Raw genomic sequence first — 26,485 nt, forward strand, 5'->3', positions numbered from 1 at the left:
TCCTAACAAACATCGGACAGATTAGATATAAACGTTATCCTCATTTTATATATGAGGCTGAGAGAATTTAATTAACCTCCTCAAGGTTATATAACTACTAACTGGCAGAACTGGAATTAAAATCCAGAGTCTAATACCAAAGCCCCAGTCCTTATTTAACCACTCTGCTGGGTGGTAAATAAACATACAGTAATAAATTGTGATTATTGGGGTCTGTAGGGTACTGATTAATCCTAGCTTGCCTTTTGCTTAATAGATACAGGAGTCAAATAGAGATAAAAATATGTACTTTACTACTGGAAAGCTAGCGCGGAGAATGACTTGGACAGGTGGCTCAAGTGGGCGTCTTCTTTCTTCTCCACTGAATTGAACTTGCACACTCAGTTGCAGGCATGTCAGCTAGAAACCTGATGGCATTCCTTGCTCCAAGAGGCCCCAACAGGCTTCCCAGCAGAGGAGAGGGGAAAATACTCAGCCTGCGGGTAGGCAGGCAGACTCTGAGGTGAAGAGCTGAAGAGGATGGGTCACACAGGAGGCCAGGAAATTGGACGTGCCCTCCACCTGGATGCTGAAGTTGCCAGGAATGATGACAGAAGTTGGGAGGGGCGAGAGACTTTAAGATAGGACTTTAAGATGGAAAATTCCAGGTCAGTGGATAACAGCAACAGAGAGAGAGATGTTCGTGAGCAGGAGCTTGTGTAAATCAAAGGGAAAGTTATGGTCTGGAAGTGGAAACAGTTGGCAAGGAGGACATCTACGCCACCTGCTAGCCGTGAGGTACGTGGGATATGAGAGTGAGAATCCACTCTAATGGCATGGCTATAAGAGAAGTAGTGTCTTCAAGGTACAGCCTGGTTTCAATTAAAGCAAGGAGATGGGGGAAAGTTCAGAAGTGAAGATTTACAGGAGTTTATTGCAAATTGGGAGTTGAAGAGCAAGGACATAAGGTAAGGATTTGGGAGCGAAGGGAGGGGAACTTCTGGAGCCAGAGTCATATGGGAAAGAGGGTTTGGTGAGAATAGATGATCCGAAAGCCTTGGATGTACCCATTAGAGACTGGAGATAAACAGGAGGATGAGACATGATAGAATTAACCCAAACAGTCTCTAAAAATAATTAGAATACACATCATTTCTTGCTGTAGATGTCCTGTATGATCTGGCCTCTGCCTGTATCTCTAACCTCATTCTTCTCCTCGCTCCCCTTGCTCCTCGTTTCTTTTGTCACTCCAGCATACCATATTTTTTCTACCTCTGTTTTATTTTTACTTTGTTTGCACTTGCTTTTCTGAGAGGCAGCATAGGAAAATAGTTAATAGTGTGAGCTCTGGATCCAGACTTCCTGCACTGTCACTCTCTAGCTTTGTGACTGTGGGCAAGTTATTTATACTCTCTTGTGCTTCAGTTTCCTTATCTGTCAACTGGGGAATGATAATAAAGACTCACTAAATGTTAATAATATTATTTTTTCTTCTGCTTGAGGCTCTTTTCCACTATATCTTTACATGGTTGCTACTTTCTTATCATTCACTTCCCTCAGCTCAAATGTACTTCCTCAGACATCCTAGCTAATGTAGCATAACTCCACCAGCTTTCTGTTGCTCTTTATCCCGTTATTCTATTTTACTTATTCATAGCATTCATCACTGTGTGAAATTTATTTTATTATTCTGCTCTTCCCTTCTCCCCCCATCCCCTGAGGTCAGGGATATGTTGACTTATTCCCGACTGTATCTCAGCTTCTAGAAAGTGACATACTTTGTAGGTGCTCAAGAAATTTTTTTTGCCAACTCATTGTCCTGAAAACATGGTGGTTTCCAAGGCCTCTGATCAGGCAGCATTTGGTGGCAAGGTGACACTGAGGCCTAGGCCAAGAAGACAGAATCCAGCTCTTTGTGTACCAATGTGTTGGCTCATCTAGATCAGGTGGCTGCTTCTTTTGTGTTATTGGGACATAGCTACATTCATTTAAAAATTTACTATCTGCTGCATTCCAGTTCCAAGCACAGAGTTGAGTAGTTGAGACAGAGACCCTAAGCCTCACAAAGTCTAAAATACTTACTACACAGCCCTTCACGGAAAAAGTTTGCTGATCCTTGATTTAGATGCATAGAAAAAAAGACAAGAAGGAAACACCAAAAATAATTAATAGATTACTTTGGATAGTGGGATTATATGTCATTTTAATTTTTATACTTTTAAAATTTGTTAGAGACCCATTTAATTTGGAAATGAAATAGCCTTATAAATACTGATTTTAATATATTTAGAGAACATTTAATGATGAGCTTTTCATGTTTTTTTTTTTCCTTAGTGCTGCTTTTGACACAAAAACTGGGTTACGTGTTGCAGTGAAGAAGCTATCCAGACCATTTCAGTCCATTATTCATGCCAAAAGGACCTACAGAGAACTGCGGTTACTTAAACATATGAAACATGAAAATGTAAGTTAATAATTCAAGGCAGGATAAATTCTGCTGTTTAATAGACTGGAAAAAATTGTGTTTTAATTACTGCGAATGGAAATGCATTAGAGTACATCAAACTTTGGACTGTCCTTGTACTGGGGTGTTAGTGACCACTGCGTTATGTCAGGTAGATACTCAAAACCTTGGGATGAAATCGGTGCATCTTCCTGGAGTTTCAGTTTTACTTAAAGATTTTTAGAGGGAAAGCATAGAAAATTTTTTTTAATAAAAATGAATATTATGGGCTTCCCTGGTGGTGCAGTGGTTGAGAGTCCACCTGCCGATGCAGGGGACACGGGTTCGTGCCCCGGTCTGGGAAGATCTCACATGTCGCGGAGCGGCTGGGCCCGTGAGCCATGGCCGCTGAACCTGCGCGTCCAGAGCCTGTGCTCCGCAACGGGAGCGGCCACAACAGTGAGAGGCCCGCGTACTGAAAATAAATAAATAAATAAAAGAATATTGTGAGATAAAACACAACTCACAAGGATTTTTAACAGAAAATATTACAAAGAAGTTTCGTATTCTCTACTTGGTTTACTTAAGACTATATTATCAGAATATGGGAATCCATGGTATTTTGTGTTGTTATGGGTTTCTTCAGTGGAGAAGTTTGAGGAAGAGTACCTTAGGTTCACTGAATGTCCTATCAGAGATGGGTATTATTTTCTGAATAATTTAATATTGTAATTTTTTCTTTTAATTTTTAAAAGACAGCTTTTCTAGATTCAGGGATTTTAACAAATGTGACAAAGACATTGTTTAAGTTAAATATAACATTTTCTTGTCTATAAGTTTGGACATTTGAGAGCAATGCTGTCCTGCAAAGGAGTGCTTAAAAATACTAATAGCATAAATAAATGGATGCAGTTGGAATATTAACTGAAAGTGAAAAAACAATTGACTGAGTACACTTATTTTCCTGAGTTTCAAAATCAAGTTAGAAAGGGTTTATGTGATTGCTGTATGAAAGGAACTGTAAAATTTGTAGCATTGTAGAAACAATGGCCATAGAGATTTTAGAACTATTTGACCCTATTGGTGGTTACTGTGTAGAAAAAAAATGCAATTTTTCAGTTTATTACTTGGCTATTCAGATATTTTTCTGTTTCAGTAATTGAACTTTTTTTTCTTCATAGTAAAAAAAATGTATTAAAATACATTTGTTTCACAAAGTACAAATTTCTTCTAAATTGAGAGCATTGTGACGTAAATTTGGAATTTAAGCTGTTGTAATCACAGCTGCAGTTTATTTATTTTCATGTTTTAATTGCATCCTATTGAGAACGTCCTGTTTTCCACAGATTATCTCCATTCCTAGGTATAATTTTTATATGAGCATCCATGTGCAAACTTGAGTTTTTAAAAAGTTCAGTGCAGAGCTGCAGCCTTCCTAATCAGTGACATGTTTATAAGAAGTTGAGATATGTGGAGAAAGCTGACAGGAGAATCTTTATTCCGAAGTCTGCATAAAATCAAGGTGGTCTGGCAACTTAACTGATGGGTTTACATTTGGCTTTTAACACAGTTGAGTGTGTATGCTGTTTTTCATTACACGTTAATAAATGTGACAAAGATACTGTCATAGCTTTTTAAGAATACTTTGAAAATGGAATGCAAGCCAAACATTTATGGAACCCCAAAGCACCTCCAGGAGGCCCCAGGATCCCACTGATGTTGTCTGTGCTAATTTAAGAACATCTACTGTAGAAGATTACCAGCACTGTAATTTATTGTTCTGCTTTATTTCATAGTCAATTTAAGCCAGTGTTTAGGGCAAAAATTATTTTGGGTTATCTGAATCCATGCCTTGGCTTTTCTAGTGATCATTTCAACAACCTTATTTAGTATGCTATATTTTAATTTTCCGTAATGAGATCCTTTGAAATATGTCTTACATGATATTGGGCTGGTTGCATTTGAGCCATTCTGTATTTGTAGACGTGAAGAGGCCACAGTGATGGGATACAATTGTTTTAATTTAGGAAAGTCTATGCGACTTTAAAGAGGACTGACCGTATTAGGAAAACAGGATTTTAATTTATCTAAATTGTTTTATAAGCAGTTTGCTTAATAGCAGTCTTTTTTATATTAAAATGTTTAGGTTTTCACTGTATCGATGTAGAGGGTCACCTGTATTTAGATGGTGATTTGTTGTTTGAACAAAAGGAGGCAGATGGCTGAATGTTCATAGTTCTCCATTCTGTTGGCAAATGTTTGAAGAGGGACTGGGAAGGAGCCAAAAGACTTTGACTAAATGTAGAAAAATTCCGGAATTTCAGTCTATTCTACAAAGGCTTTTTAGGTATGTACAGTGTAAAAGTATTTTTACCAGGTGAAGAACCAAGACTTCCAAGTAAGTTTTATCGAGGATTTTAAGAGGAATTCCTCTCCTTTATCTTCTCTTCCTCTTTTTCTTTCTTTCTCTTTAATGACTGTTTTGGGCCACTGTCTAACTTTTAGCTAGCTGCCTTGACTCCAAAGACAGCAGCAGCAGCAACTTAAAACTCGTGAAAAACTTAAGTAAGGATTGGTAGCAAATAGAATTTTTAGGTGCCAGAATGCACATGTGATCTTTTACACAAAAATCCCTCTGACTTACAATCCGTAGTTCATTTTATTTATTTTATTAGTGATAATGAATGACAGATATGTAATTTTCATATGGGTTATAGGAGCTAGGGGATGTTACTCTCTGAACAAATTTACCTGGCCCATTCCTGACTGAATTTTTGACCTTGATCTCATTGACACCTGGTCTAAGGAAAGATTAAAAGGAAGCAGCTGGCTAGCTGCATCCTTTTGCTGTCTGAGTAGGTACTGTACAGTTAAGGGCCTGGAGAGCTATACATTAAAAAAAACTTTTAATGATTAAGGGACTCCTTTCATAAATTTTATTTGGGAGCCTTAGAGTTAATCTTACCATGATAGAACAAGTGGTTGTTTTGGTGTGCTTGTGTTAAATACATTAAATATTGTCTTTGACTGGTTACTGACTTAAAGTGTTTTGTGAGTGTGTACCAATTTAATAAAGATATATTACTTCTGTTTGTCATTGTAGGACAGTCATCAGAGATATTTGCTGATTATTTATACTATAACCGCCTTTTCTAAATATTTAATTCCTGGGTTACTTTCTAAAGCGTCTGAAATCATAATGGCAGAAGGAGTAAGGAAATAGGCTAAAATATGACAAATTAAAAATAAATTTCCATTTAAGAAATGAGAAATGAATCGATTATGAAATGTTCCCCAAATCTATTTTAATGCTGGGAAACTTTTGTTTTACAGTATTTTCCTTATGATTAATACTCCAGAAATAGGATTAATAGAGAAGGGATATTTGTAAAAGCCCACAAAAAATTAAAAATACTTTGATGTAACATGAGTGGCTTTAATGTCATAAAATGTGTCCCTTTTAAGGAAATTAAAACTTGATAGAGTATTTGCTAATATGCTTTGTTCTATTATTTTTTTCCAAATTAGTCATTGTACTTCTTGCAGCCATACTTTTTAATCATTTAAATAATTGAATTTAGCTTTATATGTCATGTTTTGTTACTGGAAGTAGCTGCTTCAAATAGTTTGTTTCTGTGATTTGTATTTTACAATTCATTATAAAACTCTGAAGTTTCTGGTCACGATTTATTTTGGTAATCCACAGCAGGTCAGTCTACATAATCTTCCCCAAAATACTATGAAAATAAGCAATGGTATACACGTGTCTTTCATCTGAGGAAAATGAGGCTCAGAGAAGATACTTTTATTTATGTAACAAATAGTAATTGAACTGCTGTGTGCCCGGCAACATCCCATGTTTTGGGGTTATTGGAATGTAAAAGAAAGAAGCTCATGGGTCTAAGAAGTCACAGATTGATTGGGGGTTCAAATTTACAGCTGTTTGATTCTAAATACCTATTGTGTTTTCAGATTGAAATGGGAGTTTTTATTTAAAATGCTTGGACTTGTTTCACTTTAGTGTGTTTGAGATAACCCTTGCATGAATAATCCTGTGTAAATTGGATCTCTAGTAGTTTAATTTTATTTTGATCTGAGGATATTTTCAAAGCCACAATTCAAATAATGTAAAACAATGTAAATTGTTTTAAAGTTTTCTTGTTGAGAAGATGGGGCATCTCAAATAACAAGAATCAGTGATTAGAAAATATTGGAGCAGGTGAATAAAATTGGCTTCTAGGTCTCAGCTATCAGAAGTACAAGAGGGTATGGGGGTAGTAGTCAAAAGACCAGAGGTTGGGACTTCCCTGGTGGCGCAGTGGTTAAGAATCCGCCTGCCAATGCTGGGGACACTGGTTCGAGCCCTGGTCCAGGAAGATCCCACATGCCACGGAGCAACTAAGCCCGTGCACCACAACTACTGAGCCTGCACCCTAGAGCCCGTGAGCCACAACTACTGAGCCCACGTGCCACAACTACTGAAGCCCGTGTGCCTAGAGCCCATGCTTCGCAACAAGAGAAGCCACTGCAATGAGAAGCCCGTGCACTGCAACAAAGAGTAGCCCCCATTCACTGCAACTAGAGAAAGTCTGCACAGCAGTGAGGACCCAATGCAGCCAAAAATTAATTAATTAATTAATTTTTAAAAAGACCAGAGGTCTTAAGCCAGGACTGTATCAAACTCAAGGAGAACAATTACAATTTAGATGGGAAAGGAAAAAGAAAATGATTTGACTTAATTTAAAGCACTATTCAGAGCTATTATAAGGTCATAGATAACACTATTGGTGGGATGTAAGTTGGCCTCATCTTTATGGAGGACAGTTTGACAGTATTAAGATCCTTAAGCATATTGATGTCCTTTGATCTTGTAGTTCTATTTCTTGAAATTTATTCTCTGGAAGAAAATACAAGATGTATATATGCACGCATGCACGCATATGCACATATATTTGCAGTGTTCCTTAAATGTCCAAAGATAGGAACTTGGTTTTATTATGGTATATACAAATGGTAGAACATATTATTGAAAAACATTTGAGGACATGAGAAGAGTCATTATTTGTTAAGTGACAAGACAGGATATAAAACTGTATGCATAGTATAACCCTGATTTAATTTATGTACATCAGAAAAATCAAAGAAAGTATCTCAAAATGTTAATGATAGTTATAACCAGTAGTACAATTAGAGGTAATTTTCGTTTTCTTGTGTACGGTTGTCTGGATAAGGAGATGATGGATAACTGTACCTTTCCTTTGCAATAAGATGCAAAGACTTGAAAAGCTATTCTTCTTGAATTCCAAGGTCTTTTTTTAGTTTGTTTCCCTCTCACTGTTGTGGCCTCTCCCGTTGCGGAGCACAGGCTCTGGACGCTCAGGCTCAGCGGCCATGGCTCACGGGCCCAGCTGCTCTGCGGCATGCGGGATCCTCCCAGACCGGGGCACGAACCCGTGTCCTCTGTATTGGCAGGCGGACTCTCAACCACTGCGCCACCAGGGAAGCCCTGAAATTGCTTTTAAAGGTTGATATTTGTGTGGGGGTTTTTGGGGTTTTTTTTTTTTTTTTTTGTCTTATAAATTTATTTATTTATTTATGGCTGAGTTGGGTCTTTGTTGCTGCATGCGGGCTTTCTCTAGTTGCGGCGAGTGGGGGCTACTCTTTGTTGCGGAGCACAGGCTCTAGGCGTGTAGGCTTCAGTAGTTGTGGCACGTGGGCTCAGTAGTTGTGGCGCACGGGCTTAGTTGCTCCAAGGCATGTGGGATCTTCCCGGGCCAGGGCTCGAACTCATGTCCCCTGTGTTGGCAGGTGGATTCTTAACCACTGTGGCACCAAGGAAGCCAAAAGTTGATATTTGGATGAGTGGTGTAACATTCTAATTAAAAGTGCTCTTTTGGGCTTCCCTGGTGGCGCAGTGGTTGAGAGTCTGCCTGCCAATGCAGGGGACGTGGGTTCGTGCCCCGGTCCGGGAGGATCCCACATGCCACGGAGCGGCTGGGCCCGTGAGCCATGGCCGCTGAGCCTGCACGTCCAGAGCCTGTGCTCCGCGGCAGGGGAGGCCACAAGCAGTGAGAGGCCCATGTACTGCAAAAAAAAAAAAAAAGTGCTCTTTTTCATGATAATATTTTGAGTGTTGGTATATTTTACTGAGTCCACGGTCATGGGTCAGTTTTCATGAAGCCCATTTAGCTTTTGTTTTTCCATTTCCAGTTTCCCTTAAATCTTGCTGAACATATTACACATGAATTATATGTCTTGTTTGCCTTCTTAGTGCCTAGCTTTGTGGAAATGAGTGGTCTGGATTTTAGGAGGAACTGGGGAAGGGGGGCATGTTAAATTAATCAGTGTAAAGTCATGACCAGAAAAACTGCTCAAAGACCATGGATTACTGAGTATTAAGTAGCTCTTTGCTTTATCCTTGTATAAAGATAGCTTTTTTTTTTCATTTTTATAGTCTGATCTAAATACCTGATAGTGATTAATAATCTTAATATTAAGAATATTATAAGAATAATACCAAGAATATACTGAGAAGATATATTGGGGCTTTAAAAATGTCAGTTTTGAAGACTATATAGTAATTTTTATTGAATAATAATATATTTTAAAAAGAAAAATGATACTGTAACAACAGCTGTAGAAGTATGACTTTTTTCTGTTTGTTAATCATTAGACTATCAGTGCATGTGTAAGGTCAAGAGTCCTAAATCTTTTTGCTTCCTGATAAGCTAATGGTTATATGTGACCAAATTCTAAAGACATGAAGATTTTAGTAGTAAAATGAGTTATGAAAAGTGACATTTAACAATTAAAAAACAAAAGCATAATTTGGGTAAAAAATAAGTTGGAGTTATTAAGTATATGATAATGTAATGTTATTGAACTGAGAGCAGGATTTGGAATTAGTTCCTATTAAAATGACTAAGACCTGGGCTTCCCTGGTGGTGCAGTGGTTGAGAGTCCGCCTGCCGATGCAGGGGACGCGGGTTTGTGCCCCGGTCCGGGGAGATCCCACATGCCGCGGAGCGGCTGGGCCTGTGAGCCATGGCCACTGAGTCTGCGCGTCCGGAGCCTGTGCTCCGCAACGGAAGAGGCCACAGCAGTGAGAGGCCCTCGTACCGCAAAAAAAAAAAAAAAAAAAAAGACTAAGACCTGATGGATAAGTTCAGTATTTATTTACTGTTTGATTTTTATGTTTTCTTATAGGTGATTGGTCTGTTGGATGTTTTCACACCTGCAAGGTCTCTGGAGGAATTCAATGATGTGTGAGTAAATCCTCTGTGTTTGCCTTCCTCCGCTAGAGGTTAAAGATTAGCAGCCCATTTCTAATCCTGAACCACTTAGCACTATCAGACTTAGATTCTTTATTCCTGTCATCCAACTCTTCTGCGGAATGGGGAATGGATACAGAAGATGTATATTTTGGGGGGTATAAATTCATATTTTCATCATCTCAGGCACATTGTGCCCTATTTGGAGACACAGTGGTGGGTCCTGGCAACAGTTCCATGGAGAAGAGTATAGGGAGTTTTGACCATGATTTTTATTCTCAAATTGTCTGTCCCAGCTTTCAAAGGGACATGTTTATATCAAGAAATGTAGTGGTGGGCTTCCCTGGTGGCACAGTGGTTAAGAATCCGCCTGCCAATGCAGGGGATACAGGTTCGAGCCCTGGTCTGGGAAGATCCCACATGCCACGGAGCAGCTCAGCCCGTGTGCCACAACTACTGAGCTTGTGCTCTAGAGCCCGTGAGCCACAACTACTGAGCCTGTGTGCCATAACTACTGAAGCCCGTCTGCCTAGAGCCCATGCTCCGCAACAAGAGAAGCCGCTGCAATGAGAAGCCCATGCACCGCAATAAAGAGTAGCCCCCGCTCGCCACAACTAGAGAAAGCCCATGCAGCAACGAAGACCCCAGCACAGCCAAAAATAAATAAAATTATTTAAAAAAAAATAAAGAAAGAAATGTAGTGGAGTCCTGGTTCCATATAGATTCTTCCATTTCTTTTATCCTGCTTGTGTGTGGGAAATGCATGCTGATCTTTAAAGTATTGAATTTCTGTACTGGGACAAATGGTGAGCCTCATGTGTTTAGAAAGCTGATTCTCCCAGTTTTGTGACCATCTCTATTGTTTTAGCCTGGGGAACCCCCCCTAGAAAGAGGGTCTGAGATTCTTAGGAACCAGTAGTTGAGGGCTAGGGAAAAGGAAACAGAGAGGAAGAGAAAGTTGCTACGAGGATATGTTATTAAGTCAGTCACCATTGTGTGCAACTGGGCTGAAAACTGCCAGGGTCTTCAGTTTTCCAAAAGTTGTGTAGAATGCACCTCAGATGGGAGCATTTACCCACTGGCTTCTTACTCCATTGGCAAGTGTTGCCCCATGGGGCAGTAATGCCCTCACCTGCCCAGGTTGCACCTGTATGAGTACAAGATAGATTCCAGCAAGTGTTGTGGATGTTGTGCAGGTGTTGTGTATGTGTGAGTGCTCTACTGTAGCTTTCCCAATATCTGAATTAACATAACCTCCCGTCCCCAATTCACAAGTATACTATACCATAAGAGAGAAGGAACACCTTAAATTTAGGGTTATACATTTTGTCCTGGTGAAATTTTGGCGTTCCTAAGTGGACAGGAGGACTATTGTGAAAATCCAAATAAAATTGCAGATCTTGGCCTCTCTTCCTTAACCTCTACTTTCCACTGTCCCCAGTGCTGAACTTAACCCCACCCTTATCCTGGGCTCAGTTTCTTCTACCCTTATCCTAGGCCAAGTGCAAGCACCATTTGCTCATTTCCCAAAGAACAAGTGGGAGGGAGTGGAGGAGATGTTTGAGATTGTGTGTTCTGTCTAATGAAAGGGGAAAAAAAATGAAAAAGAAATGTGGAATATTAAATGGAAAGAGAAAGAGGAAGGTAGCAAAAAAATCTCCCACCACTTGAACTTAGTTGGAACATGATATGACTGTGAGTCGAAGATGAAAGAAGGAGAATCTAGTCTAAGTGCAAGAACTCCCACCCACTTTAACCTTGATCCTGCTAATGAAAGTTTAAGAAAAAACTTTGAACTTCCTTCAAGCAAAGGGGAAAAAAAAGGCAGTAACTAAGAACAGCTGTGCTTCCTGAGCCCTGCGTGTCTCTAGAATGTGGAGGCTTCTGAAGCCTCCTTACTGGATGCCCCAGGCAGAAGCATGTGTGTTGCAAGTCGTTGAGCCCTGCTGTAGGCTATGTTTGGAAAAGAGAATATTGCCATGATGTTTTTTTTTCTTTAACATTAATTCATTAATTTTTACTTTTTTGAGGATTTTTTTTTAAGAGTAGCTTTAGGTTTACAACAAAATTGAGGGGAAGGTACAGAGGTTTCCTGCTTACCCTCCTGCCCCTGTACATGCATAGCTTCCCTCATTATCACCAGAATGGTATATTTTTCACCAAGAATGGACCTATATTGACACATCATAATTACCCAAAGTCCATAGTTTATCATAGGATTCACTCTTAGTGTTGAAAAGTTTATGGATTTAAACAAATATATAATGACATATCATTATAATATCATACAGTGTCTTTTCACTGCCCTAAGAATGATGGGTTTTGATATTCTGTCTAAATGTGGAAAAAATGCTGAAGTAATATGTTTGTGAATTACTTTAGAAAACATTTGAATCAGGATTGAGCTGTAGCCCAAAATTTCAGGTGTGACGAGGATTGATTTTTTTTTTTTTTTTAAGAAAGGAATTGATAATTCGCTGACCTAGGCTAATGCTGTATTTTGCCTTAATCAGGCATATGGAACTGGATTATGAGCCTGTTTTTCCTATGTCAAAGACCTTATTTAAGGCTAGTGTCTTTGGGAGGTTAAGTTTTATCCATTGTGGTGCCTGTTGGCTCCTTTATCCATTTGAAGGCTCACTGACTTACAAGCATACCCACTGAACTGAAATTGCATTTATTTCTTCATTCATTCATTCAACAGATACCATGGCTACTGAGCAGGAATCTATTCTTTCTGTGTAACTGTAGCTGAGTTCTATTTGCTTATTTATTTCCAGCTTTACTGAGATATAACTGACATACAACATTGTGTAATTTAGGTTATGATTGTTTATAAATAAGAACTTAGTTCACCGTTTGGGAGCAAATCTCAGTACTACTTGTTGAATACTTGCTGAGCAGAGTGTTAGAACAAGGCTCAGGATAATCAGAAACACTAGTCTTTCCCTTGATTAAATAAAAATCTTGTTAGGGGAAATAAATTCAAAACACTTTTGTAGGGGCTTCCCTGGTGGCACAGTGGTTAGGAATCTGCCTGCCAATGCAGGGGACACGGGTTTGAGCCCTGGTCCGGAAAGACCCGACGTGTCACAGAGCAACGAAGCCCATGTGCCGCAACTACTGAGCCTGCGCTCTAGAGCCCACAAGCCACAACTACTGAAGCCTGCATGCCTAGAGCCTGTGCTCCGCAACAAGAGATGCCACTGCAATGAGAAGCCTGCGTACCACAACGAAGAGTAGCCCCAGCTCACCACAGCTAGAGAAAGCCCGCGTGCAGCAACGAAGACCCAACACAGCCAAAAAATAATAAATAAAAAAAATAAGTAAATTTAAAAAAACAAAAACAACACTTTTGTAACCAAGTTATCCATTGACTGTAAGACCTTGGACAAGTCACTTTGCCTCTCTGGGTCCCAGTTAACTTCCGTGTAAAATGATGAAAATTGGGGTGGTTCACTTCTGAAGTGTTTTCAATCCCAGAGAATCTCTGAAAATAGAATGATGAACCTAAGGATACCTTTTGGAAAAATGTTTCATTGTTTACTTTTTTATGATTTATGTATCACTGAGAAAAAATTAGTACTTGTCCAGGACTATGGTTATTTCAGTGTTTTCCAAAGTCATTTCAGAATTTGCATAAGAGATCAAACATCTTCACCTACAATTACAGGTTGTGCAAATTTAAATACCTTTAGGGCCAGACAAATAACATAAACTAGGCTCAGTGCTATACAGAATACCTGCACTTCCTAAAAGCATTCAAATTTACATTAAAACAAAATAAACAGACAAAGACCCACTGTTCTGGCCAAATCAAGCAAGCTGAAGACTAGAGTGGTTCTACAGGCTGCCAGGTTTAGGGCAAACAGTAATTTTGTTTTTTGTTTTTGTTTAAAATATTTATTTATTCTTTTTTGGGGGGGGTTGTTTGCTTCTTTTAATTTATTTTTTTAAATTTTTGTTTGTGTTGGGTCTTTGTTGCTGTGTGTGGGCTTTCTCTAGTTGTGGCGAGCAGGGACTACTCTTCATTGCAGTGCGCAGGCTTCTCATTGTGGTGGCTTCTTTTGTTGCAGAGCACGGGCTCTAGGTGCATGGGCTTCAGTAGTTGTGGCACATGGGCTCAGTAGTGGTGGCACGCAGGCTCTAGAGTGCAGGCTTAGCAGTTGTGGCGCACAGGCTTAGTTGCTCCGTGACATGTGGGATCTTCCCGGACCAGGGCTTGAACCCGTGTTCTTAACCACTGCACCACCAGGGAAGCCCCAAACAGTAATTTTGAACATTAATTTTCTGTGCTAATTAACAAAATCTCTAATTACTTTTCATAGTTATAGTTGGCTTTTAATCATGTGTTATGTGTATTTGTGCCTTTATGTTTCAGTTAGCACTTTCCATTTATCATACAATTCAAGCTTTTACTGAATTTTAAATTTCTTAGTTAATAGGCATCCTGCATAATTCATTAGTAAGACTATACTTTTGAGAAAGGAATAATAGGTAGTGAGTTTTGATCATTAGAAACAATGTGCAGTTACTGAATATAACAGAGCTGGTGTTTGGAAAATGTGGAGTTAAAAGATGAGAATACAGTACCAAGTTGTTCTTGACTGCAATATGATGTGGTTGTACAGTTGGCAAAATTTTATTAGATATATCTGGATCTTTTTAGTGATTGGATATCATTTGGACATTTCTGTTTGCTTTTTTTTATTTTGTTAAATTTTTGTCTGTGTTGGGTCTTCATTGCTGCGCGAGGGCTTTCTCTAGTTGTGGCGAATGGGGGCTACTCTTCATTGTGGTGAGCGCGCTTCTCATTGTGATGGCTTCTCTTGTTTCAGAGCTTGAGCTCTAGGCGTGCGGGCTTCAGTAGTTGTGGCATGAGGGCTCAGTAGTTGTGGCTCGTGGGCTCTAGAACGCAGGCTCAGTAGTTGTGGTGAATGGCCCCAGTTGCTCTGCATGTGGCATGTGGGATCCTCCTGGACCAGGGATCAAACCCATGTCCCCTGCACCAGTAGGCAGATTCTTAAACCACTGTGCCACCAGGGAAGTCCCGGGAAAGGAGATCCTTAACGATACAGTCAGGTCCTCACACACACACCAAGATGTAGAGCTTAGTGAAGCAGGAACCCACTAGGCAGCTCCATCATTGACTGCTTTGACGTAATCCATACTCCTCCTAGTGTTGGAGGGTTTCCTGCAGAGGCGTGGGGTGGCCGCAGCTCACCGGGGGGACAAGGTCACTGGCAGCAGAAGTCGTGGGAAGCACTCCTTGGCGTGAGCCCTCCCAGAGTCCGCCACCAGCCCCAAAGACCCGGGTAGGCTGTCTCTTTGCTTCTTGATGGTAATATTTGTCAGGAGGTGGCATATATGTGCCATATGCATGCTGCAAATATTTAGTTACCAATAGGAATCCAAAATCTTGAAATAGCCAGTGTTAGAACCTAACCCTAGAGTAAGCTGCAACTTCATGCTACTACAACATTGCCTTTTCTTAACTATAGTGGTTCTCTGATCAAGCTTAGTAGACCATGAAGAGTTTTTGGACTCAGTGCAAACAACTTCCTCAAATTTCAGGAAAGCTGAATTGCCATTTTCCCCCTTATTTTATAACTTCCCATTCGAGGTTTCTTATACCCAAGTTCCTTATCTTTGCTTGGTTCTTGAAGAGGGATGTGGAAGTGGGGTTTTAGATTCTGCCGTGATCTAGAAGAAGACCTACAACAGGGTCAGTCAGCAGCCATTGTTTTAGTGAAAGCCAATGGGCAGATAATCACCTAGCTTATTTAGCTGTCCACTAACTAAAAATGATTGTTCAACCACTAAGTGTAGCCTTTTTTATCAGTGTAAAAGCTGCTGAATGTACCAAATAGGTAAAGGCAGTTTCTAGATTTATATTTTAACCTGATTTAATTCATAAATATTTAAATACCCATCCTGTGTTAAGCATAGTACTAGTCTCTGGGGAATATAACAAATTAGATAAACATGGTCCCTGATGATAGATTGAGACTCTTTAATTGGAGAGAAGAACAATTTAAATGACCAAACAAAATACAGTGTGATAGGTTCTGGAAGATCCTACATGATTTTTATTACTGTTCACTCTCTGACCTCATCTAATACTTTTCCCACTCACTCTCTCCATTCCAGCCACTCTGGCCTCTTTATTCTTCCTTGAATACAGACATCCACATTCCCAGTAGAACCTTTGTACTGATTTCTAATGTTGGCCTGGAACACTCTCCCCACATATCCACATGACTGATTCCTTCATTTCCTTCAAGACCCTACCGAAAGGTCATTTCATCAGAAGCTTTTTTTTCCCTCTCCACCATAGCTGGAATACTACCCCCACTGTCAGGGTCTACTCCTTACTCTACTTTCTTCTTAGCAAATTTTATCATCATATATTTATTGTTGTCTGTCTTCTCCCTGTAGCTTGTAAGCTCTATTAGAGCAGGGAGTTTATTTTCTTCCTTGTTGAGTCTTCTTTATTTGGCTGTGTTGGGTCTTCGTTGCTGCGTGTGGGCTTTCTTTTCTCTAGTTGCAGAGAGCAGGAGCTGCTCTTCATTGCAGTGTGTGGGCTTCTCATTGTGGTGGCTTCTCGTTGCAGAGCATGGGCTCTAGGCTCGTGGGCTTCAGTAGTTGTGGCACGCAGGCTCAGTAGTTGTGGCTCTCAGGCTCTAGAGCGCAGGCTCAGTAGTTGTGGCACATGGGCTTAGTTGCTCCACAGCACGTGGGATCTTCCCGGACCAGGAATCGAACCCATGTGCCCTGCATTGGCAGGCAGATTCTTAACCACTGCGCCACCAGGGAAGCCCCCTTGTTGAGTCTTTAGTAGTTAGAAATTCTCAGAAGCTGAGAGTGATGAACTGAATTGTATAATACCACATATAAAATTGTACACATTGGGCTTCTCTGGTGGTGCAGTGGTTGAGAGTCCACCTGCCGATGCAGGGGACATGGCCTCGTGCCCCGGTCCGGGAAGATCCCACATGCCGTGGAGTGGCTGGGCCCGTGAGCCATGGCCGCTGAGCCTGCGCATCCAGAGCCTGTGCTCCGCAGCAGGAGAGGCCACAACAGTGAGAGACCCGTGTACCACAAAAAAAAAAAAAAAAAAATTGTACACATCTTAGGTCTTTTTGGCTCTAAGTCTATTTCTAGTCACATTTTTCTTGATCCAGAGCTCTATTATTTGAAAGTTTGCTAACCCTTCTCATTGGGTAAATGCTGTGATAGGTTGTATGTAAGATGTCAAAACTAAAGGCCTTCAGTTGCATGTGGTCTCATTAATGAGATGAAGCATAAATGCTTACCTAAAACAACTTAAAGGACCAAGTCAAATTTGCAGTGTCAAAGCAACATACAGGGTATTAAGTGATCTCAGAATATGAGAGAAACTTAGTGGAGGAAAGCCTCTAAAGAAGGTAATAACTGTGTCTGAAGAAACAGATAAATAAGGATTGGGTGTAGAGGTCGAAATATATTCCAGATAGTCAAAGAAATGAAGGAAATGTATAAAGTATACAAAAAAGGAGATTTGTGTGGAATGGAGACTGTTAAAGGAGTAGATAACCGTTGCTTTTTCTTTTGTACTTGGATAAAAATTGTGTTTTGGTAAATTATGAATTTTTTTTTTTTGGTGGCGGAGGAGAGTTGTTTTCCTAATTTAGCTAAGAGGCATTATCTGCTTAGAAATAGTGCTTTCCTCTATCACTGAAAGAAATTCCCAGCCCAGTTGTTTGGACTTACAGAAATATTCTTCTTCCTTGAAAATGGGTTGAGTGCTCAAGATGGGTAATACAGAAAGAGAAGCAGTCTGGGAGAAAGATGAATGAGTTAACTGTATTAACAGTTATATTTGCAATTTATTTCCATATCAGAGAGGTCTGCTAAAATGAGGATGGAGAGTTGGTAAAGCATGTAGGTGTCGTCACTGACTCACATTTGAAATCTAAACAAATTACACATCCTTTAAGAAAACACCATTCAGTTTTTGTCTGACGTGATCAGTAAGATGCCCCCTTTTTCTCAGATTAGCTGTTGTAAAAAGGTAAAGAAGCGTCAAGGTATAGTTTTGAGTTTGATTCTCTCAAGAAATTTTCCTGTAATTAACTGCTTCCTAAGTCTGGATTGGTGCCCTCCCCTGTGTGTTCTCCAGCACCTTGATGTACACTTTTATACCTCTAATTATGCTCTATTATGAGTATATACCTTCCTCTCATCTAAATTCTGTATCTTTCTTTTCCACTGTTGTACTCCCAGTGCTCAACAATAAATATTTGTTGATGGAGTGACTGAATGAATGAATAACCTTGTGCTTTCTTGTTTATAACTGGTTGGCAATCTAGTTGTCTGATAGCATGCCCAGTGCATTCTCTTTTGACTAACTTTTTTGTTTTTATCTTGGAATATAGACCATATGGTAGAATATTGAATCTGGTTTATTTGATGCAGGTAATGTAGAGGGCACCTTTCAGTAATCTTTACTTCAAATGAGGAGAATAGTTTGTTGTGAAATAAGCTGGCTAAGCTGCCTACCTGGCTGCTGAATGGTGCTTTTACCCCTTACATTGGAACAGTCTGGTCTGCTTACCAGATAAGATCTTTGGCATGAGTATTCCAATAAGATATGCCCTTGCCTGGTCTTACTAGTAATACTATATGAGTTGTCCTGGGTCATTCAATTAAATTCAGTGGTAATTGAGTGCCTGATATCTGCTACACAATGTTTTTAGGTACTTTAGATACTACAGAGGACAAAAAAGAAGCCTGTCCTCCTTGAACATTGTACAGATAGATAGCAATAAACAATGAGCATATAAAAGAGGAAATTAGCATGTTAGCAAGCAGTAATGCTATGGACAAGAGGAAAAGATAGAGCAGGGACATGTGAGGGTTGGGGGAGAGATGCAATTTTAAATGGGGTGGTAAGGATAGGCCTCATTGAAAAGGTGAATTTTGAGCAAAAATTTGAAGAAGTAGAAGAATTAGACTTGTGGATATCTGGAGGAAGAGCATTCCAGGCAGAAGGAACAGCCAGTGCAAAAGTCCTGAGGCAGAAGACTGCATGCTGTATTGGAATTGCAGCAAGGGGGCCTGTGTGGCTGCAGTAAGGAGGCCAGTGTGGAGCTAAGTGAGAGCAGAGGAGAGAAGTAGATGAAGAAATGAGAGAGAGAATTGGGGACAGGATGCTGGATTATGTACAGCTTTATCTGCTGCTGAAGGGATTTTTGTCTTTAAGTGAAATGGGAAGCCTTTTGAGAGGAGTGACATGGTCTATTTTTCATTTTTACCGAATCACTCTGCTGTTTTCAGAATAGGCTGTAGTGAGTCCCAAGGATCATTGGGTGTATTTCAGAAGCATGTGGTTACGAATTGTCAATCCCTATGATTATTTTAAATACTTTGTTTTAATATGGAAATGTTTTTTGCCCTTTTTGATAATTATTTTATCAAATAGGGCTGACGGTAGTAGAGATGCCAAACTGTAGATATAGAAGAGATTTTTTTCTACATAGGTTCTTTCTGATTGTATTATGCTTCAAAAAAAGAAAAGGCAGTAGAGTAGGAGTCTCTGACAATTGGGTGTTATCCAAGAAGCGCTTAATAAATGAAGCTCTAAATGGGGTGCTGTCTTGAGTACAGAAAACCACTTATTGTAGACTTCTGCCTTTTTGCTGGTACAGTACATTTTACTTTGAGAAATGATGGTTTATGCTCTTTATAGTTTAAGTTTAAAGGAAACCATCCTCACAAGAAAAGTGGGAAACAAGATTTGTATCATCAGGCTGTGAAATCATATTTTCAGCCCTTTACCTAATAAGGCCCTACTTATTTAATTCCTTTTTAAAGATGGGGGAACTAGGTAGCTTTCCAGCTGTTGGTCAGATTTAATTATTTGAGGTGTTCTGAACACTGACAGTAATAGGCATGTCTTTACTAAAATGTAATTAATTAAGCAATTAAATGTAATTGCTTTGTAGAGACTAATATTATAGAAATTATGTGGCATCTGTTTTTTTTTTAACTTATTAAATTTATTTTTGGCTGCATTGGGTCCTCGTTGCTGTGCAGATTTCTCTAGTTGCAGTGAGCGGGGGCCGCTCTTCGTTGCGGTGCGCAGGCTTCTCATTTCAGTGGCTTCCCTTGTTGCAGAGCACAGGCTTTAGGTGCATGGGCTTCAGTAGTTGTGGCTCACAGGCTCTAGAGCTCAGCCTCAGTAGTTGTGGCATGCGGGCTTAGTTGCTCCACGGCATGTGGGATCTTCCCAGATCAGGGCTCGAACCCGTGTACCCTGCATTGGCAGGCAGATTCTTAACAACTGCGCCACAAGGGAAGCCCCTATGTGGCATCTATTAATGCTCCTTTTGGGTCTGGCTTATTTAAAATGTGCCCATCGACATTTTCCTCCCACTTCCTTGTTCACTACTTTTAGAAATTGTTATGTCTTCCATAAGCATTCAGGAACTTTGCACAACACTTGCTTTTGTCCACTGTTGCAAAATTTATTTCAAAAACCTTTCTATATGTGATGAGTTGGAATTTGACAATTGGTTTTCATGGATTGGTCTTTTGGGCTTCGTGGAAACAACATAAGTGATTAGGTTAGTTCCTGCCAGACACATCTGCCATGAATAATGTGGTTCAGCTGATTTGATTGGAGCCTAGCAGCAACGTTTGATAGTTATCACTATATAGACTGATTAACCTTATGTACTTATATAATGTCTTGACAGTCTCTCCTGGTGTCTGGAAATTTTAGTGATAAAATGAATGTGGTCTCTGATGGGGAGGGGACTTAAAGGGAATTACACAGTGGTAGAATATTCTTTTTTCTTTTTTTTTTTTTTTTCTTTTGCTGTACGCGGGCCTCTCACTGTTGTGGCCTCTCCCGTTGCGGAGCACAGGCTCCGGACGCGCAGGCTCAGCGGCCATGGCTCACGGGCCCAGCCGCTCTGCGGCATGTGGGATCCTCCCGGACCGGGGCACGAACCCGCGTCTCCTGCATCGGCAGGCGGACTCTCAACCACTGCGCCACCAGGGAAGCCCTTTTTTTCTTTTTTAAAAAATAAATTTATTTGATTTATTTATTTTTTGGCTGAGTTGGGTCTTCGTTGCTGTGTGCGGACTTTCTCTAGTTGTGGCGAGTGGGGGCTCCTCTTCGTTGCAGTGCATGGGCTTCTCATTGCAGTGGCTTCTCTTGTTGCGGAGCACGGGCTCTAGGCGCGCAGGCTTCAGTAGTTGTGGCTTGTGGGTTCAGTAGTTGTGGCTCACGGGCTCTAGAGTGCAGGCTCAGTAGTTGTGGCGCATGGACTTAGTTGCTCCGCAGCATGTGGGATCTTCCCAGAACAGGGCTCAAACCCATGTCCCCTGCATTGGCAGGCAGATTCTTAACCACTGTGCCACCAGGGAAGTCCAGTGGTGGAATATTCTAACTAAAAGCATGCTCGCTCTCTCAGGCTGTACAGTTAGTGGTCTTCTGTCTGTATAGGGTTTTTTAAGTTATTGGTAACCATTTAAACCCAATACTCAGACTTGAAATTACTATGTTTGCTTTGGTAATACTGCTTAACACCTTTGTGAACTAGCGCAGACATTAGAGTTAAGATTTTTAGGTTTTATTTCAAGACAAATTAAGGTAGATTTCTAGGTAGAATCATGCAGAACAGTGTTTCCTTTTTTACCTTTTCTCTTTAAAAATATTTTTGAAAGTTGAAAGAATAATCCTCTTACTATTCAATGTCATAAAATGTAATTATTTGCAAAACAGTCTTATAAAACAAAAATTGGATTCCCTCTTCCTCAACCTGAGCCTTGCAAATTGTCATAACTGGTATTATGGATATGGCAACCATTATCCCAGATTTTCTGGGGGAAGTTCTGTTTTCACAATATTAACCGGTATTCACAACATGCTCGTATTTGTCGGATTTTGTATCCATTTGGGGTTAAAAAAATACAGTGACTGTGATTAGGATGGAATATTGCAACATTTATAAAACTTAAAAGAAATCATTCTCTTGACTTAAATTCTCTGTCAACTGGAAGAATTTGGAGGCAGTATGGGCTGTGATTTAAGATCATATTCTCTGAGATCAAACAGTTTTGGATTCAGCTCCTGACTTTACCACTCTTTTAACCTTGAGCAGGTTATATATACTTGTTCTGTCTTGTGTTTCCTCCTCAGCGAAATGGGAATACTAATGGAACTTACCTTACAGCTTTGTTGGGAAGAGTGTATGAAACACGGGCATAATAAATAGTGCTTGGCACAGAATAAGCACGAATGCCTTTGATTATGTTATGTTGAGCTTGGAGCATCTCTTAAATCAGAGCAACCTTTGTGAAAATATTTCCAAAAATCCAATATAGTCTTTAAGTGACAGAGTATACTCTTTCCTCAAGGCAATATAAACATGCAAGTTTTAAAAATATGAAGGGCTAAAAAATCTGACTTAAGGTTACTAACGTCTATGCTAAGTCCTATTGCTCTTCATCAAATTGGGAACTGACCATAGCAGCCCAACAGGGAAATTAGGAAACAGAAAAAAAAAATTTTAATTCTTCTTTGAGGAAAGAAAGTAATAAATGTGGTGGGGTGTGTGTGTGTGTGTGTGTGTGTGTGTGTGTGTGTGTAAAGAGAGGTTATACACATATATAGTCATGTAAGACGTCAATAGTATATTTAAATTTACTGACCTGGTTTCTTTTCTTCCAAATTTATCAAAAATAAAAATTGAAATGAAATGAAATCAGCATTTTTTTATAGCTCAACTGATATACATTATTATTCAGCCTCAGGAATGGGTAATCATTCTCATACTAGATAAAACCTAACTGAATTTTTAAAAACTCCACTTCTTTAGTACTGATTGTGGTTGTTATGTTCCCGTAGCAGTGTGATACAGTAATGAGTGAGTAAGGCATTGCGTCTAGAATATCTGTGGTGAACCTGTTGGACTTGAATGTAGTCATTCCCTAATCTTATGATGTAAGGACAGGATCATATCCAGCACCACACCTGTGGGGAGAAGTTCTAGAATGCCTCATCTTGCTTGCAGATAAATTGTGTTCCTCCTTCCTTTAAAGTAAATGCAGGAATATTGTCAGTGAACAATATCCTTTTACCAGTCATTCCTGAAAAAGGAGAGGTATAATTTGAAAATTTAAAGATACTCCTATTTTATTTATTTATTTTTTAATGGAGGTATAGTTGATTTACAATGTTGTGTTAGTTTCTGGTGTACAGCAGAATACTGTACAGCAGTATTCTGTTTATTTATATACATATATTTCTGAATCACTAATCCAAAACTCCTAATTTATCCCTCCCCCCTATGGTAATCATAAATTTGTTTTCTATGTCTGTGAGTCTGCTTCTGTTTTGTAAATAAGTTCATTTGAAGATACTCCTATTTTAGACCCTACAGGATATATAATGAGGTGAGAAATGTAATGGCGGATTTAAAAATATGGCCATGCATTTAGTTATACTGTGTATTTCTCATGCAGTAATATCATTTTTAAGAAAAATGATACTAACACATATATCATTCTAATCTCCATTTTTGTTTTTTTCTTTTCTTTAGAGAACCTAGGAAAAGATGTCAAGTAGGAACTAGTATAAAAATTTTCAGAAAAATAGACGACAGGTAGTAAAGTTAGAATAGTGATGTTGCAAACAAGCCGCGCGTGAGTAGCTACTAAGCTTTTAGGTGTCACTGTGGTACTTACTGAGTGGACTTCTAACAGTCTTATGAAGATCAGAGCTTTCTTAGGGTTCTGGATTATTGTGTAACTGTCCATTAATTTCTAGGTACCTGGTGACCCATCTCATGGGGGCAGATCTGAACAACATTGTGAAATGTCAGAAGCTTACGGATGACCACGTTCAGTTCCTTATCTACCAGATTCTCCGAGGTCTCAAGGTACAGACAGTATTAGTAATAATTTTGTGGATTGAATTCTCTCTCTCCCTCTCTCCCTTCTATTTAGGGCTTAAGGGAAAACAAACAAAACTTTTCTTATGGAAAATTTCAAATACAGAAATCACAAGTACAATCATAGTATAATGAACCCCTGTGTTTACTCAGCGACCACAATTACCAACATATGGTTAATCTTGTTTCTTTTGTATTCCCCCAAACCCTGGATTATTTTAAGGCAAGTCTAGACATCATATCACTCCACCCATCAATACTTCTGTTGGCATGTCTGAGAGTTAAAGACTCTTCATTATTACATCTAAACAATAATAATAATTTCTTGATGTAATCTAATATCTGGTCAGTGTCATGTTGAAACTTCGAAAACATCCTCAAGAAGGCTAATTTATTTGTGGCAGGGGCAGTTTTTAAATTAAACCACCTTTAATATTTAGCATCTTTGAGTCCTTATTGTGCTCCAGAGCACCCACCAGGAAACAGGTTGAAAGCTCTATTTCTCTCATACTCCAGCTCTGTGAACAGAGTTGGTCGTATGGAAATCATAGTTATGATAAATGTACAGACTACTGATAATTACTTGCTCTGATTTCTAATCCTGCTGTTAATACTAGCATTTCTTATTGACTCATAAAAATGTACTTCAGATATGTCATATGACAGTAGGAGGCTGGACATAACTAACTGATTTTTTGCTTTTTCACAGTATATACATTCAGCCGACATAATTCACAGGGTAGGTATTGTCTTTTGATTAAATTATTGGGGTGCTGGTGGGTGGGGAGATTGGCAAGATCCTAATCTAAGCTTATTTTACCCATTGAAATATTGAGTGATTGCAACTTTGCTCTAGGTTTAACTAAAGAACAAAGATGTATAGTTTTTACCTATTTAAGGCTAATGAGGACTAGATAGTGACTGTAGAATGGAGATTGTTTATAGCTAGATGAAGTTTTTTTTTTTTTTTAAATTTATTTGTTTATTTTTGGCTGCATTGGGTCTTCGTTGCTGCACGCGGGCTTTCTCTAGTTGTGGTGAGCAGGGGCTACTCTTTGTTGTGGTACATGGGCTTCTCATTGTGGAGCACAGGCTCTAGGCGTGTGGGCTTCAGTAGTTGTGGCATGTGGGGTCAGTAGTTGTGGCTCGCCGGCTCTAGAGCGCAGGCTCAGTAGTTGTGGCGCACAGGCTTAGTTGCTCTGCGGCATGTGGGATCTTCCTGGACCAGGGCTCGAACCCATGTCCCCTGCATTGGCAGGCGGATTCTTAACCACCGCGCCACCAGGGAAGCCCTAGATGAAGTCTTTTATGTTTAGCTCTTCATCATTACCCTTAGGGAGAGAATTTACCATGTGTCATAAAGTTGATCCTGTTCTTTCTTACTTGCTTCCTAGGACCTAAAACCTAGTAATCTAGCTGTGAATGAAGACTGTGAGCTGAAGGTAGGATGAAGTGACAGTGGTAATTGTTTCACCTTGTAACTATATGTTTAACTAACCAGGCAAATTTATATAGGGAATGTGTTTATAAAGCCATGACTCTTAATCTGAAAATTCTTATTGTCCTTAAGAATATCATTAGACTTTGAAATTTAAACCAGAGATTTAGTAAGCTTCAGTTTAAGTGATATTGAAGGTAGTATCAGGTGTCTTGTTTTCATTCTAAAATAAAGTTAAATTGAAATTTAATATATTAGTTATAATAAAGGAGAATTATAGTGTGAATATCAAGTAAGCAGTCCTCTTGAAGAGTAATTATTAGATTTTATGGGTTTCTAAGAGAAAAAAATGGCAGAAACACACTTATTCAAAATAATTCAAATGACATAAATAATCTATAAAGAGCAAGCAACTCTGGAATTTTTTGTTTCATTTCTTTTTTTACTCAATTTTTTGGAAACATAATTTACAATAAAATGCAACACTTTAAGTGTACATTTGACAAACTTATATAGCTATGTAACTACCAACACAGTTATGATAAAGAACATGTCCATCACTCCAGAAAGTTCCCTTGTGCCCCCTTCCTAGCCAGTCCCCACACCTCTACCCCTAACCCTGGCTTCAGACAACAACCGATCTGCTTTCTGACACTATAGAGTAGATTTATCTCTTCTGGAGTTTCATACAAGTGGAATCATACAGTATTTTTCTATGTGTGTCTGACTTTTGCTTAGTATAATATTATTGAGATCCATCTGTATTGTGTGTATCAGTAGTTCATTCCTTTTTGTTGCTGAGTAGATCCATTTTATGATTATACCACAATTTATTTATCCATCCACCTATTGATAGACATGTGCTTCAATTCCATTTCAGGGCTGTGTAAAGCTGCTATGAATATTCATGTGCAAGCCTTTCTGTGGCACATATATTTTCGTTGCTCTTGGATAAATGCCTAGCAGTGGCATTTTTGTTTTGCTTTTTGTGATTTCATTTTTTTTTAAGTTCTTGCTGTGTTCCCCATGCATTCTAAGCATGGACCAGGAAATATGTTTATGAAAGTGCTATATTCTCGCTTTTTATAAGGCACTGGAGTTTTTTCCCTCCTGCTTTACAAGCCTTAGGAGTTTGTTCCAGTGCCTGATTTCTCTTCTCTCCCTTAGATCTTGGATTTTGGACTGGCTCGACATACAGATGATGAAATGACAGGCTATGTAGCCACTAGGTGGTACAGGGCTCCTGAGATCATGCTGAACTGGATGCATTACAACCAGACAGGTACTACTTGCACTTGTATTTAGGGCCTTATTAATACTATGTTGTGTGTATTTGGGGTTCTCAGAAGTGGAGATGGCAGGAGTAGGAAGAAACATTTTTTTTCTTCCCTCAGTGATCATTTTAAGTCCA

General features: G+C 39.4%; 1 protein-coding gene across 3 annotated transcripts in view; it reads left to right on the forward strand.

The window, feature by feature from the left end:
* The window catches only part of MAPK14 (mitogen-activated protein kinase 14), a 72,833-nt gene that overhangs the window by 19,328 nt on the left and 27,020 nt on the right, over nucleotides 1–26,485 (forward strand). For all 3 annotated transcript variants that reach the window (XR_014326551.1, XM_082849048.1, XM_082849049.1), the window contains exons 2-7: nucleotides 2,314–2,443; nucleotides 9,629–9,687; nucleotides 23,513–23,624; nucleotides 24,346–24,375; nucleotides 25,031–25,078; nucleotides 26,242–26,356. Coding sequence is in view for 2 of the 3 variants with exons in the window: in XM_082849048.1 (XP_082705174.1) it covers nucleotides 2,314–2,443; nucleotides 9,629–9,687; nucleotides 23,513–23,624; nucleotides 24,346–24,375; nucleotides 25,031–25,078; nucleotides 26,242–26,356 (494 nt within the window). In the remaining variant the exon portion in view is untranslated. The remainder of the gene's footprint in view (nucleotides 1–2,313; nucleotides 2,444–9,628; nucleotides 9,688–23,512; nucleotides 23,625–24,345; nucleotides 24,376–25,030; nucleotides 25,079–26,241; nucleotides 26,357–26,485) is intronic.

Source organism: Leucopleurus acutus (genome assembly GCF_964270905.1).
Source record: "Leucopleurus acutus genome assembly, chromosome: 10".
Classification (NCBI taxonomy): domain Eukaryota; kingdom Metazoa; phylum Chordata; class Mammalia; order Artiodactyla; family Delphinidae; genus Leucopleurus; species Leucopleurus acutus.